The following is a 14,127-nucleotide window of genomic DNA, read 5'->3' on the forward strand; positions in this document are numbered from 1 at the left end:
TTTCTGCCCAGCGCTGATCGCGAGGATTGCGATGCACGCCGTTGATAAAATCGCCAGTTTGGCAGCAATTTCTGCAACCTAGCGCAAGCTGTGGACGCTAGCGAACGAGCATGCAGACGCCAACCCTCCATTGCCTGCGGAAGCTACCGATGTGGTCGTAGATTTGGTGTCGATCAACAGACTGCTTCACAATACAGTGTGCACATTCGAAATCATTTTTGCAGCTTGCTAAGCGGTGGCAACAGCAAAAATGTGATTCAGACTATTCACTATGCGCCTTCTAAGCTGTTTGTTCTGGAAAATTAAGCACTGTAATGTGCTTACACAGCTTCAACATGTTTGTTTTCGTTTTTTGCGTTTTTCTCAGTTTTATTTTCTGCGCCACCCTACACGCTGCTGACAAACTTTTCCCGGCTTTGATTCGCACGATTTTCACCATTCTTGTTTTATTTAAAAGCTGAATGATTGGACCTTGCAATAAAACCATTAACAGCACTCTTAATAGAATGTGAAAATATTAAACGGCATAAATGAAAATCACCTTTCTCCTCGCCACTTTTATGTGAACTTCAAAACATTGTAACTTTGGTTACATAAAGGATAGAACAACGAAAGTACCCTTATTTCAAGCATTAATAATAGTAGAATCTACTGGGATAAAAATTGTTTGAATCTGAGGAGCCAATTTGTTCAAAAAGTTGTCAGAATAATTTTACCGAAATTCTTGAATTAATAACAAACATAATATACACAAAAATGAACACCTTATTTGAAATCAGCACACTAAAATACACAATAGCTGAAGTTTTCATTATGCTAAGTCCAATATTAAAAAATTTTCCTCTAAGACCCTCTTCCCCCCTTAAGCCGATTTCATCTCAATAAAGTGGTTTTTTGTACTTGACGGATTTTTCGGACTGTTCGATTATTCGAACCATTTTCCGGGTCCCTTCGAGTCCGAAAAATCGGTCGGTGACTGTATATGAATTGCAGTGCTTTTATTTGAACTCCCTCTAGACTTCGAAGATCCAATTTCGTATGCGGTTGTCACCACGTCAGCTTATTCGAGTAAGAGATGCACGAGTGAACTATCCACTACAAGCTACAGGTCCACTACAGGTCAGCGGCCTCTTGGGCATGTCCCTGTCGCAACAACCAGACCTCCCCGCTTCAAGCGATCAACAACTCGACCATTCGCACGTACGGCCAACGGTCCCTTACGCTAAACCTGGGATTGCGCCGCACGTTTCGTTGGATCTTCACTATCGCTTACGTCTCGCAAGCTGTTCTCGGCGCAGACTTCCTCAGCTCCTTCAACCGAGCAGTCGACATGCAAGCTCATCGCCTCATAGATCTCAGCACGCACCCCCTCGTCAACAGCGTACCCTCCACCACTGCGGCGATGGGGCTTCGCGCTCTCGTCCCTGTTTCGCCGTATGAGAAAGTTCTGGCTGATTTTCCCAACCCCACAAAGCCGCATACCAGAGTCACCGGTGAAGCACTCGACCACTCACCACATCGCGACATCGGGACCTCCGGTGTTTTGCTCGCCCTCGCCGTTTGTCGGGAGAACGCCTCACTATTGCTCGCCGTGAGTTCGAACACATGCTGGAACTCGGCATAGTACGCCCTTCCTCCAGCAACTGGGCATCGCCACTTCACATGGTGCCAAATAAAGATCCGGGCGACTGGAGACCATGTGGAGATTACCGCGCCCTCAATGCTCACACTTTACTATCCACTCCCTGACATACAGAACTTCACATTAAATCTGCCTGGGTGCACGATCTTCTCTAAAGCTGACTTAGTGAAGGCTTATCAATTTGCCGTGGATCCTGCTGATATTCTGAAAACGGCCATTACAACACCGTTCGGCCTCTGAGTATGAGCGGATTCCTTTTGACTTGCGCAACGCCGCACAGTCTTTTCAGCGAGCTATCAGTGAGGTTATGCGAGGCCTCGACTCGTGTTCGCTTACATCGACGATCTCCTTGTATAAAGTTCAACCGGTTCTGGCATAAAGCTCACTTGCGCGCCCTCTTCCACCGACTTGATGAATATGGGCTCGTCATCAGCCCGAACAAGTGCCTCTTTGAGTAGCTACAATAGAGTGCCTAGGCCACCTTGTCACTCCACAGGGTATTCGGCATCTCGACAGCAAAGTCAAAGCCTTTCAAGGTTTTCCCGCCACCACGTCACTCAAAAAGCTCAAAGAATTCTTGGGCCTCCTGAACTTTCATCACCGTTTTCTTCCGACCTGAAGCCTTTGACCGACCTTTTCGCGGTGTAAAGAATGGCAGCCATCTTGAATGTAGCCGTGAACGAGCGCCGGTCGCTTACCGGACCCGGAGCACAAATGACGAAGCACTACATAAAAAAACTTGTGAAACGCAGCCGGCAGCAGTCGAATGCGTCAGAGCTAAAAAGAAACTACGTGTGAGCAGTGTCGGCCCTTCCGTCAGCTACCGACACTCCCCAGCGCCGCTGTGGTTCCGAGTGGGGGTGTCGCCGCGATTGGAACAGCGGCCCTTCCATCAACTATCGGAGCTCCCTTGAGCGCAGAGTACACGGTTGAAAGTAAAAAAGAAAAAAACTTGGACGACGCGTATTAACTGTGGAATGTAAATGCGTTATCGGGCCGCTGCCACTTATCAGCAGATGCAATCTGCGGCCACGTGTGGGGAGTGGGCTGGTGCCGGTTTGCTGCTTATCGACAGCCAGCGCGCCTTGCGCGGAGCGAGGATGCTGGTTCTGCGCGTTGGCATAGCAGCTGCTCAAGGCCAGCACCAAGAGCGATGCGACGGAGCCGCGAAGCAAAAATGCAACCACGCTGTAACATGCCTGACATCTCGTTTGTCTCGCCTTTATTTATGGTGCGATGCTTTGGTTTCGATTTTAAATCGACCCACCACACTTCGGATTTTCGAATTTTGAAAAATAGGTCGACTTATAATCGTGTAAAAACGGTACGTACGAAATGTTTAAAAGTAACAGTCAGTACTAATACTTGCAACTGCACCAACTACAAAGGAATAGAACAGAAGTAGAATGAAACTGGAATAGGATTACCACGCTTCCGCATTACTCTCACATAACCTCTTCAAGTACCTCCCAGTAATTTCTTTTGGTGCATTCAGTATACTTTGTATACAGAAGAATAGTGAGTTGGGAGAGTTGGACGTAGTTCATTTTGGAGGTAAAATTCAGCGCAAACGGACGACGGAGACGCCTTGTTTCTGTTTTCATCTTTTACACTCAGCTGGCAGCAGAAATGCACAAATTAGCACATCGTCATTACCATTGTACCTACCATTGTGAGCTACCATTGTTAGGGATGCTTGGTAGGACACGAGCAAATATAATTTTTAAGACGTCGCCAGATGTACAGGTCAGCAAATTCTGATCAAATAAAGGTGGATACAACACAGTTCTTGCACTATACACCAGATGTCACTTTTTTTTTTCACAGGATACACTGACCATACTCCTTTCTGACATTTACTATTTTGATGGACTTTGTTTGCGAGTATGTTTGCTATATCTCCATTCACACATCGCTCCTCTTCTTTTATCTATAGCTAAGCATCTGGCAGTGGCCAACCTACTTCATTCCTCGTTAACCCTTTTGTGCTCGGTCAGTTACTACCACCATTGTTATGACTGCAGTAACAATCACAGCAACAACAAACGTAGGAAGTGTAGCCTGCCGCACCTGCAAGCGACCTTCAAGAGGCAGCCGTCCCAGCTACAGTGGCGTCCTCTGTCTCTTGCTGCTGTGGCTGTGTCTGTGGCTGTGCAGCTGGGATGTCGAAGATCTCAGCGAAGAGCGGGGGTAGGCGCAGAGCATGCCAGTGCGGACGCAGCCAGGCCAGGTGCCGGGCATGTGCCAGCCCCAGGGCGCGCAAGGGCCCCAGCAAGGCCAGTGCTCGGCCAGGGAGACCCGGGTCCCCAGGGTGGTTGCGGCCCGCCTGCAGCCGCAGTGCCTCGCATAGCCGGCTCTGGCTCAGGTCAATGGTCTTGCTGTCGTACAGGCCACTGCGCTCTGCATGGGTTGCACACATGAAAAAGTGCATCAATGCTCATTTCCTAGGCCTTTTTTGTTTTACTCATAAAGCACAAAAGCGACGTGAATGTACCAATTACTTCTGCTGGTGCAGCCTGAGGAGGGTAATTCCAGACAGAGAGAGAGGGCAGACCGGTCAGCCTGAGGGATCATTCTCTCTGGCTTGCTACTTTACACTCGGAGAGGGGAGATGAGAAGGAAGGGGAGTGCTAATACTACATACACTTCAGACCAATTATACCACTTATAACGAGCACTCACTCACTACAAACAAAGACAACGTGACGGTCGCGGTGCACGTTAGGGCTTTGACACCCTAGTCTCAGGTAGATTGGACGTCTGCTGAAATGGGACCTACTGAACATACAGGTACAACTCGTGTGTGAGGACATACTGCATGGCTGTAATTCTTAATGGGGATGCAGATAAGACTCAACAACTTTTACTTTCAAACACGAAGAAATATTGAAAAAAGAATGCAAATAGAGATCACGCTGAGGATTGCCTACTTTTGGAGTGACCTCTCAGCACATTATCTTCCCTTTCAAACAAAGGACCCCCAAAAAACTTTTATGAGGAGCCATAACGGAGAACTTGCCACGATTGATCCCATCCCACGCTAGAGCGCATTTGTCAGTCATGCCAGTTATCAACTGGACCGTGCACATGATCATCAATATCTTGTAAGTATGATTAAATCTTATAAGCTGAAAAAGCATACAAGCCTATTTCTTGAATTCTGTGTGTACTTGAAATATGAGTGGCTGCGTTGTGCAGTCACTTGCGTGTAGTGTCAGCTGTATTCCACAGACACTTTCTCTTGCACAGTGTCTATTCAAAAGTCATCAAGTGTCACTGCCTTTTAACGTATTTACACAACTGTAAGTCGGCTCGGATGTAAGTCGACGCCCCAAACCACATTTCCGAAGAAAAAAAAAAAAAAAGCTTTGACGTTGTTTAAGCTTGGAATTGAATAGTTGAACGCGATAGCATTATCCAACGGCCACCGTTTATCACCATCCGCTATTGGCTGCCGCGCACAGGTGTGCCAGTGGGCACATTCCAGAACGAAAATGTATTAGTCACTGGACTACTCGTCCACACTTGCGCCATCGTCCTCACTAGCGCTCCCGTCGTGATCGCTGCTGCGGTCACACAGCACGTCATTCTAACGTTGTCGTCCAGCGAAATCCCGTACTTCACAAACAGCGACCTCACGACATCGCGTGGAACAGCTGAAAATTTTCCTCACTGCAGCTGCCACACCTGTATCACCCATTGTGAATGTCGAACTTGCGGCCCAGCGCGCAGCTGTTCGTTTCTTCGGTGTAAAGAATGGCAGCCATCTTGAATGTAGCCGTGAACGAGCGCCGGTCGTTTCCTGGGCCTGAAGCACAAATGTCTGACAAAGCACTACATTAATAACTTGTGAAACGCGGCCGGCAGTAGAAAAATGCGTTAGAGCCAAAGAGAAACTGCGCTTGAATGGTGTCGGCTCTTCTGTCGGCTACCGAGACCTCCCGGCACCGCTGCCGTTCCGAGTGGGGGTGCCGCCTCAACTGGAACAGCGGCCCTTCCATCAACTACCAATGCTCCCTTGAGCGCCGAGCGCGCATTTGAAAGTAAAAAAAAAAACTTGTTGGCCGCTTGAGCTTCCCGTAGAATGCGATTTCAGTATCGGGCCGTCGCCGCTTATCAGCAACTGCAGTCAGCAGCTATGTGGGGTGCCAGTTTGCTGCTTATCGATAGCCGCCATCGGCCGCCGCCCGCGCGCGCGAGAAGGGGATGTTAGTTCTGCGCGTTGACATAGCAGCTGCTCAAGGCCAGCACAAAGAGAGAGCAATGCGATGGAGCCACGCAGCAAAAATGTAACCACGCTGTAGCATGCCCAATATCTCGTTTGCCTCGCTTTACTTATAGTGCGATGTTTTCGTTTCGATTGTAAGTCGACCCCCTCCCACTTCGGATTTTCAAATTTGGAAAAATAGGTAGACTTATTTGGCAAAGAATTTGGCTCTCGCTAAGACTAAGCATGAATGGCGTCGAATGTTTTCTGTGCACCAAAACTCGCTGCCGGTACAACACCCAAACACAGTGTTGGCATAGCCTTCAGTGAAGGGCTGCTCACCGCTCAGAAAATCCACTCCAACAAAGTTAAGTGCCGTCAATGCATCAGCTATGACACAGGGTACAAATTTTACGAATGGCCAAATTAGGCGTCGTAATTAAAAGGTCTTACACTAGGTCAAATCTCACGTTCCTAGATGACGTTTGGCATATAGTCACTAGTGCCAACCAGTGCCACAGCTCCACTGGGACGATGACTCCCATACACTGCGTAAAAAGCACACCACAAACATCTGCCTCACGGAAGTCCGGCCTATTTTGATGTCTAGTTCTGCTAGGTACACAGTTCTTCACAGACCCCTCCTGTTCCATTAAAGTTCTCCTCCTTCTCAGCTGTGGTTCACTGCACTGCCTGCACTGGTTCATGGTGCATTGCACCAGAGCCAATTCAGAATGCCCTCTGCACAGCCGTCCGTGATTGATTTAGATGCAGCCGTGGTGCTGCTTTGGTGCAAGGAACCACGGCACCAGCCGCGAAGGAGGTGCAAAAAAGTTGTGCACGTGCAGACGGCTTCCAGGAGACAACACGCGGAGGATGCTAACATGCTTTTAAATATTGAAGGTGAATTGAGGGAGGTCTTCGCTGTCATCAAAGGGTCCCATGTCCTTTTGTGAGAAAATGGCGCTGAAATATACGCGACAGCAGGTAACTTTCTGTGTTTTGTGTTGTACCTGCTACTTGTAACAGGCCGCCCAATTATCGAAGGGGTTAACACCCGCGGGAAACGACGACTTGGGACAAACGAGCGCGCCGAGTCTCAAGCTCGGCCGTTTTTAACAGCCTTTTTTATCACCCTTTTTTTAGACTGCCCTTTTTAAAACTGCCTTTTGCTCGTATGCTTTTTTTTTCAATCCCGTCTTTAATAAATAAGTTTTGTTTTGAGAAGTTGGAATTGCTGCCCCAACCGGCAACGTGTCGCCAGACGAGCGGGCGAAGACCCGAAGTGCTCTTCGTATAGCAAACCGCCGCATATTCAATCACCGGCCAGACATCATCGTTCACCGCTCGCGAGGAGCAAATGACTAGCCCAATCCGGCCATCCCATCAGTAGGAGGGCAGGAAAGTTTAACTACTGCCTTCAGCTTCTGCAGGTGTTCTTGGAAGAAACAAGGAACAGGTCTGCCACTTGAGGCCTGCCGGCACAGTGTCCACACTCTTTGCAAAGTTGTTGGTGAAGAACAAAGCCCAAACGGCTTGATGCTGAACTTGTACACTCTAAAAAAAGGGAGTAAGCAGTCCTCCAGCGCACTTCCTTTTATCATAGTCTCTCCTTACTCCCGTATAGGCATATTCGTGGTTAGAGTGTATAGGTCATCCAGTGCCATCAAGGCTGTCGTTTCTTGATTTCTTTCGTTGACATTTTCGAGTACCTGCTCTTCAGATCCATTGAAGACATTCTTAGCAAGGCAAAGTCGGTCTACTGTATCGTTAATCCAGGTTAACGGGCAGACACCTTTCTTCCTTACAATGACCCACCCTGGTGGTTATCACGTACCGCTGCTGACCCGAAAAATGCGGGTCTGATCCCGGCCGTGGCAGTCGAATTTCGATGGAGGCGAAATTCTTGAAGCCCATGTACTGTGGGATGTCAATGCACATTAAAGAACCCCAAAGGGTTGAAATTTCTGGAGCCCTTCACTACGGTGTCCCTCATAACCTGACTCGCTTTGGGGTGTTAAACCCCCATAAACTAAACCATAAACAATGTTGTAAATTTGATAACATGCAATAACTGAAAATAAATAATTGCATAAAGGGACAATAAGAGCAGGAGGTTTGGTATTTCTGAATGTTTCTTTTATAAACCAACACTTCGTGCTTGGTAAGCAACCAGAGAGCACAGTCAGAACCATGCCATCCTCAACAACTGATATAGTAAGACCCTTGTATAGTAAATATCTTTGCGTGTACGAGCTAGTGTAATATAGGGGGGTTCTACTGTATTGTCGACATACTGTATGCTGCAGCCTTTGTCACTCAGGGCTCCTTCGTTGAAAGCCAAAATAAAATTCTAGTAATTAACAAAAAATAATAAAACAAAGATTTCAAATTAACAAAATGCTAGCTTGAGATCTCACTTGTTTTCGCTATACATGTAGCGACTAACATCATTTCTGAGGCGGCTAAAAAAACCTGAAAAAATTACCCACCTTGGTGGTTTGGCGTTTCACCATCGATATCACCCTAATAAACAGAATGGGTGATAAAACGGAGCCCTGCGGCATGGCCATTTTAACAGGACATGACGCGGAGAGAGCCCCTGAAACATGAACATGCACAGTGCGCGCCCACTCAAAAAGCCCCGGCCATAGCGCAACAGGTGCCTGCTCAATCGTGGCTACTAAGTCCGAAGCCGTGGGACCAAGTGCTGATCGCGACGACCTCATTTTGACGAAAGCGGAATGCAAAAACATTTCCGTGGTGTGCAGTGCCAGTGCACGTCAAAGAACCACGTATTATCCTACTTAATCCGGATCCCCCCGCTGCATCATCCTACAACAGCCCGTGTGCAGTTTCGGGCTGTTACACCCCACTTATATTTAGACCACTTCTCCCTCAATAAAAAATGTTGAGCAATTAACACAGAAGAAAAAAACGAGATCACTATATTTTGGGAGAATTATTGGTCCTCTGCAACCAAAAGTATTGCAAACAAATAAGTACACTGTGAAGTTTCATGCTTCAATAAGTTTACCTTTCGAGCTGCGGAGCAGCATCAGGCACCATTCTCAGAATTGTGCACAGGTGTCCCAGTGAAGCCTATGTTAGTAAAATCGCAAGGACATCCGCATGTTGTAAAGATAATGTAGTCGTTTAATAGAGCGCACAGGAATGAGCCAGAAGCACAACACGCCGCGGCACAGTACATGACAGATGTAAACATGCCGCATAAAACGCACACATCCCTTGTCACCTATACAGCAACCAATGGAACTGGCTACAACAGTGCACAGCTGCACGGTTAGGAGTTGTGAACAATGTTTAACAGCGTGACGCTCTTCAAGCGTAAAAGAAAAGGGGGGCAGGGATAGATTCGAATTGATCGCATCCCTACAACAGTTTCTTTTTTCGCGATATTTAGCCGTGTGTCGGTTGCGAGTCACGTCACAAACAAGACAGCGCGCCCGAACTGCAGGAAGGAAAATCGTGGTCTCCAAAGCTAAACCTGCCTCTGAGATTAATAGCATGCTTGTCCAATTATCACTTGAATCAGCAAAGCCTGCGCATGGCGGCATATTCATTTATGTAGAGTTTCTGGGGAGAGAAGCGTAAGCAAATGGTCAGCAAACAGCAGCAGCAAGCTAGCGGCAAGCACAGGAGTCGCTGCTTCGCAACAGCGACGACAGGCGGCGCAGCCAGCGCTGGGCTCATGGTGTATACTGTTCGTCTGTCCTTCCAACCTAAGCTCTACAGCATCCCATTTAACACCTGCTAACTCCTCAAGCAGCATTGCTAGACTAGTCTCACTGGATAAGGTTCTAGCGTCAAACGCTGCCAGATTCAGTTTCCAATGACTGCCCCTTATCTAAAAACTAAAACGAAAAAGTAACTGCTGGAGAAAAGCACATTAGATTTGCTTGGCTTTCAAACTGACACTGCTATCAGCTTAGTCACCTACAGCAAAGTCACCTACAGCCGCCCAAGCAATGAAAGCCATGATGGGTGTAATCACTGGTCCCAGCATATGAGCATGCTTAACACACACATCAACGCGGTGCAGGAAATGCCAAGCCTTTTGCCAAGAGGTTGCACAGCATTGAGGCGCACAAACGTGGACGCAATAAAAATGCTCTTAAATGCAAAAAAAATCTTTCACAACTTCTGCACTCCACTTTCAGCGTCTCTTCTGACCATGATTGATGCAATGAATGATTTCCCCACAGTAAACAGAAAATGCACCTGAAGGGGATAGCAACCATAGTTTGTGGAAACATGAAGTAAAATTAATTGCACCAACCATCTGCAAATACACGAAAAAACCTCTGGGGCAAAGAGTGGTCTTACCGTTGGTGAGTAGCACCACAGCTGAGAAGAGGCCAATCTCTGTGTCATTCAGCTGAAGGTTGTTGAAGGCCACAAAGAAATTGAACATTGCCGACACAAACTCGTGCTGCAAGGCAAATGCGGATGCATGCATTACTAAACAGCAGACAAGCAAAGCTGAATACATTTTTGTGGTCAATGGCAACCACCCACTAAACACAGCGACAAGAAAGGTGGGAATGAACGGAGATGTTCCAAGTGCTTCTTTTTTTTTATACTGTACATCATTATTGTACTACTATACTGTACAATATCTATATTTGTCTCATTGTTACTGATTTTACAAAAAATTGATTTCTATATTAATCTTGCAATATGAAACTCCAGAAGACGCTGACAAACTGTGGCAAATCTCAAAGCATTTCTCCAAAGGGAACTGATGACAAACCCAAATGCATGTCTTGCAGTAGAAAACATTCTCCCCTTCCCTTGCCCCCTTTACGCCAGTTATCTATGCACATGTGTTACGAACACTACAATGTCACAACCGTAAAATTCACGGAGCACTCGGTAAGCTCCACCAATTTTTCAGTCTCAGTGGAACTCAAAAAATTGTCCGGATAATCGAACAACCTGTGAAAACCAAAAATATCACTTTGCTCTGAAAAACTGGTTTAAAAAGCCATGAATTCCACTATTTACCCCGTTCTGCTAGCAAGCAATAATACAGTAAAACCTATTTGATACCTTTTGTTTTTTTTAAGCAGGGAAAAAAACGTATGGCCAAAACCTCCCAATTTTGAAAAATGTAAGAGCTTAGTAAGGCACAAGGATATTGGTAAATTCACTTCACAAAAATGTTGATTAGCATCTCTTAGTACATGGTTTGAATGGCTCCTTTTTATGTGGTCCCAGAATTCAGTCCGCATTTGCACTGCCTTTAGCGCAGAAGAAACTTTGCAATGCATCCGGTCCGAGATCTCTTCCACATTGTTTTCAGATGCTTTGCTTTTTTACACCATTGCAGTGTGCAGAAGTCACTGTGGCAGCTGACTGTCTAAGCGTTCAAGCCTGCTATACTGCTAAAACGTTGCTGCAGAAACACCGCACTTGAGCAATAGCCTGCCGGTGTTATTTAGGTAAATTGGCAATGAGAATTAAAAAGTTGATTTAGAGCAGATGATTTAGAGCAGATGAGTAACATGGCTAAGGTTTTAAAACAAGCGTGACTAGCCCGGGGCAACTCGGTCTGCTCCAAGATGGATAGCGTGCCTTGGCCTTTGCAGCAACAACAGATGGCGGTGGTGTCCACCTGCAAAAACCCGCTTTTGCTCAATATTTCGTGCTTAGCAATGTTGAACCGTCATCAATTTTTTTTAATTACGGTCCAAATATGCCAATTTGAGTTACAGTCAAGCCCACTTATAACAAACCTGACAGTCACGCAGGTTGCGTTAGTTATATCCATGTAATTCCGTTACGCACACCTGTTATTAAAACTAGACCTTCTTGAGGCGCTTTCCAGGCTCTCCAGAGCAGTAGCATACCCCTCGCCAATCGCACTGCTACCCACAAGCTGCTTTAGGAAGGAAACGTGAATACTGGTTCTTGAAGAAAGGAAATGGCGCAGTATCTATTTCACATCTCAGTGGACACCTGCACCCTGCCTTAAGAGAAGGAATAAATGCGGGAGTGAGAGACAAAAGGAAGAAAGACATGTGATAGTGGAGGGCTCCGGAATAATTTTGACCACCTGGGGATCTTTAAAAGGCTCGCGAAATGTTTCCAGAAGATTTTGAACAATGTGTGCATTTGGAATTCTGACCCTTCATTCTATAGTATATCTTGTTTGGTTCCATCGTCCATCGTCTTGTTTGGTTCCATCGTGAATAGCGAAAAAAACTAAATTTTGGTTTCCCAGCGCGTGTCCGCCTCAACTCTACAGCAAACGTCATTTTAACTCTTCCACTACCGCGTCATAACGGACTGGGCATACATGACCGACGTTTTGAACAAGCCGCCGAAAATTCATTTCGGCGCTTGCGAACACGCTGCGCCATCTAGGTTGTTTCTATGGAACCAAGCTCATAATTACAGCTTTTGTTTTCAGTTTAGAGCCTGAGGGGGCGCCGTGAAAAAAAACTTTGAACGGCCGCAGCGGCGTCAGCCGGCGAACATGGCGTCCGCGCCGCCGCCTGCTCCTCGAAATCGAAATCCAGCACAGAGTGCTTCAGCTGGTGTCAGTTCCGGTTTTTACAACAAAGCGGGGATAAGTTAGACAACAATGTACAAACGACGGATTTCAGTTCCGAGAGCGAGACTGCATCTCAAGGGCCAGGAACATCAGCGTGTATTCGCACATAAGTTTTGTTTTTGTTCGCCGTGTGTTTTTTGCAGTGCATGCGGTTTGTAACTGATGAAAGTGGTTTATTTTTGTGCTTCACAGCCTTCACAACATATGGCCAAGACAGCTTGCCAAGTGCTCAAGGTCGCGTCGAGTTTTCTCAACCGAGCCGACGGCCAGGTGTCCACGTCGGCGCATCGCTGCGGAGTGGCGTTCGGAGATTCGCTCGACCTTTCCGCTTCTTCTTCACGGCGGAGATGATGAAGACTGTACGAAAACACTAATAAGTATAGTGAGATGAAGTTTTCGGACAGGCTAACACGTTCGGCATGACGGCTCAAGGGAAGAGGTGAATCCGTTGGACATGTTCATTGGAATATTCATACACATGGGAATTGTTGACCTGCCGCGACTATATCTCTATTGGAATACAGGAATCATCTATTCTGGCCTTCAGCCGTCAAACAACATTTGCCGAAATCAGTTTTTCGCTTTGCTTGTTTTTCTGCACGTAGCGGACACGGAGGATTCAGTGGCGGCTGCGTCTATTGGCAAGACTTGAGGAAGTGTCCTGGCTTTTGAACCACATAAATTAAAGTTCATCGATCCTGATGTTCCAGAGCTTGCCCGAAATGCCAAATCTGGTCAGCTGGCTTTAAGAAGCACAACAAATCTTAGAGTATGTATGAAGTAGAAGTACAGTGAAATCTTGTTGATACGATTCCGCTAAATACGTTTTTCGCCATAATACGTTTTTTTTTCGATGCCCTATAGAGGTAATGCATTTTTGTATGGCTAATACGATCATATTTCCACATGGGTTTGGATAATACGATCGTCGAAACGTCTGTGAATCTAGCACGGCTTCGATTTTCGCGCCAGGAGGCAGCAAAAGTGTCCTAGTGGGGTCCGACAGTACCTGCAGTAGTCGCAACTCTCCTAGCGCTCGTGGCCGATTTTCGATGTACCTTTGCTAGTTATGTGTCATCCATGTGCCGTCGTAACACACGGCAATGTTCCCCCTGTGTCCAAAACACAGGTCGTCATATACCTTCGCCACTGCCTGCGCGGCCTGTGCCATAGCTGCCGCGGCTGCTTGAGTAGCAGCAGGTTGCGGCGTGTTTTTCAAGTGCCGTTGAAACGTCTTGCTGTGCATGCCACTCCGCGACAATCCCATCGACGAAAAGATATCGTTCACTGCTGTCTGGGCGTTACCGATCGACAGCATTGCTCGACTAGCAAGAATATTGAGCTCGAAAGGATTGCACTTTTTCTCACCGTCAACCCTACGCAAGTTCCACTCGGCCGCAATCTCACCACAGTTGTCACATAGCACGATCAGTTTCATAGCTCTGGTCACTGGTAATCAACCTCACGCATCCGCGACACGTTTTCCACGACACGTTTTGCAAGAAAAAATTTTAGCGTCAAAGGGCTAAAGAGAGACTCCAGTGGACTTTCAAGAGTTTTGGCCCGACTATCATTTTAGATTTATTGAATCGATGCTTTAGTTCCAATGAACACTTTTTTTGAAAACAATGAGGGAAAACAATTACAAATCAAATTTAAACTCGGTTTCTGCCAACAGAACAAAGTATGATGTGAACT

The 14,127-nt window shown here is 46.7% G+C and overlaps 1 protein-coding gene across 2 annotated transcripts in view; it reads right to left on the reverse strand.

Annotated features, from left to right (window-relative positions):
- Eip78C (Ecdysone-induced protein 78C) overlaps positions 1 to 14,127 on the reverse strand; it is a 159,754-nt gene that overhangs the window by 11,097 nt on the left and 134,530 nt on the right. For both annotated transcript variants that reach the window (XM_077663574.1, XM_077663575.1), the window contains 2 exons: positions 10,197 to 10,302; positions 3,713 to 4,042 (listed from right to left, as the gene is read on the reverse strand). In XM_077663574.1, coding sequence (XP_077519700.1) covers positions 3,726 to 4,042; positions 10,197 to 10,302 — 423 coding nt within the window. In that variant the 3' untranslated portion in view covers positions 3,713 to 3,725. The remainder of the gene's footprint in view (positions 1 to 3,712; positions 4,043 to 10,196; positions 10,303 to 14,127) is intronic.

This window comes from Amblyomma americanum, chromosome 4 (genome assembly GCF_052857255.1).
Source record: "Amblyomma americanum isolate KBUSLIRL-KWMA chromosome 4, ASM5285725v1, whole genome shotgun sequence".
NCBI lineage: Eukaryota > Metazoa > Arthropoda > Arachnida > Ixodida > Ixodidae > Amblyomma > Amblyomma americanum.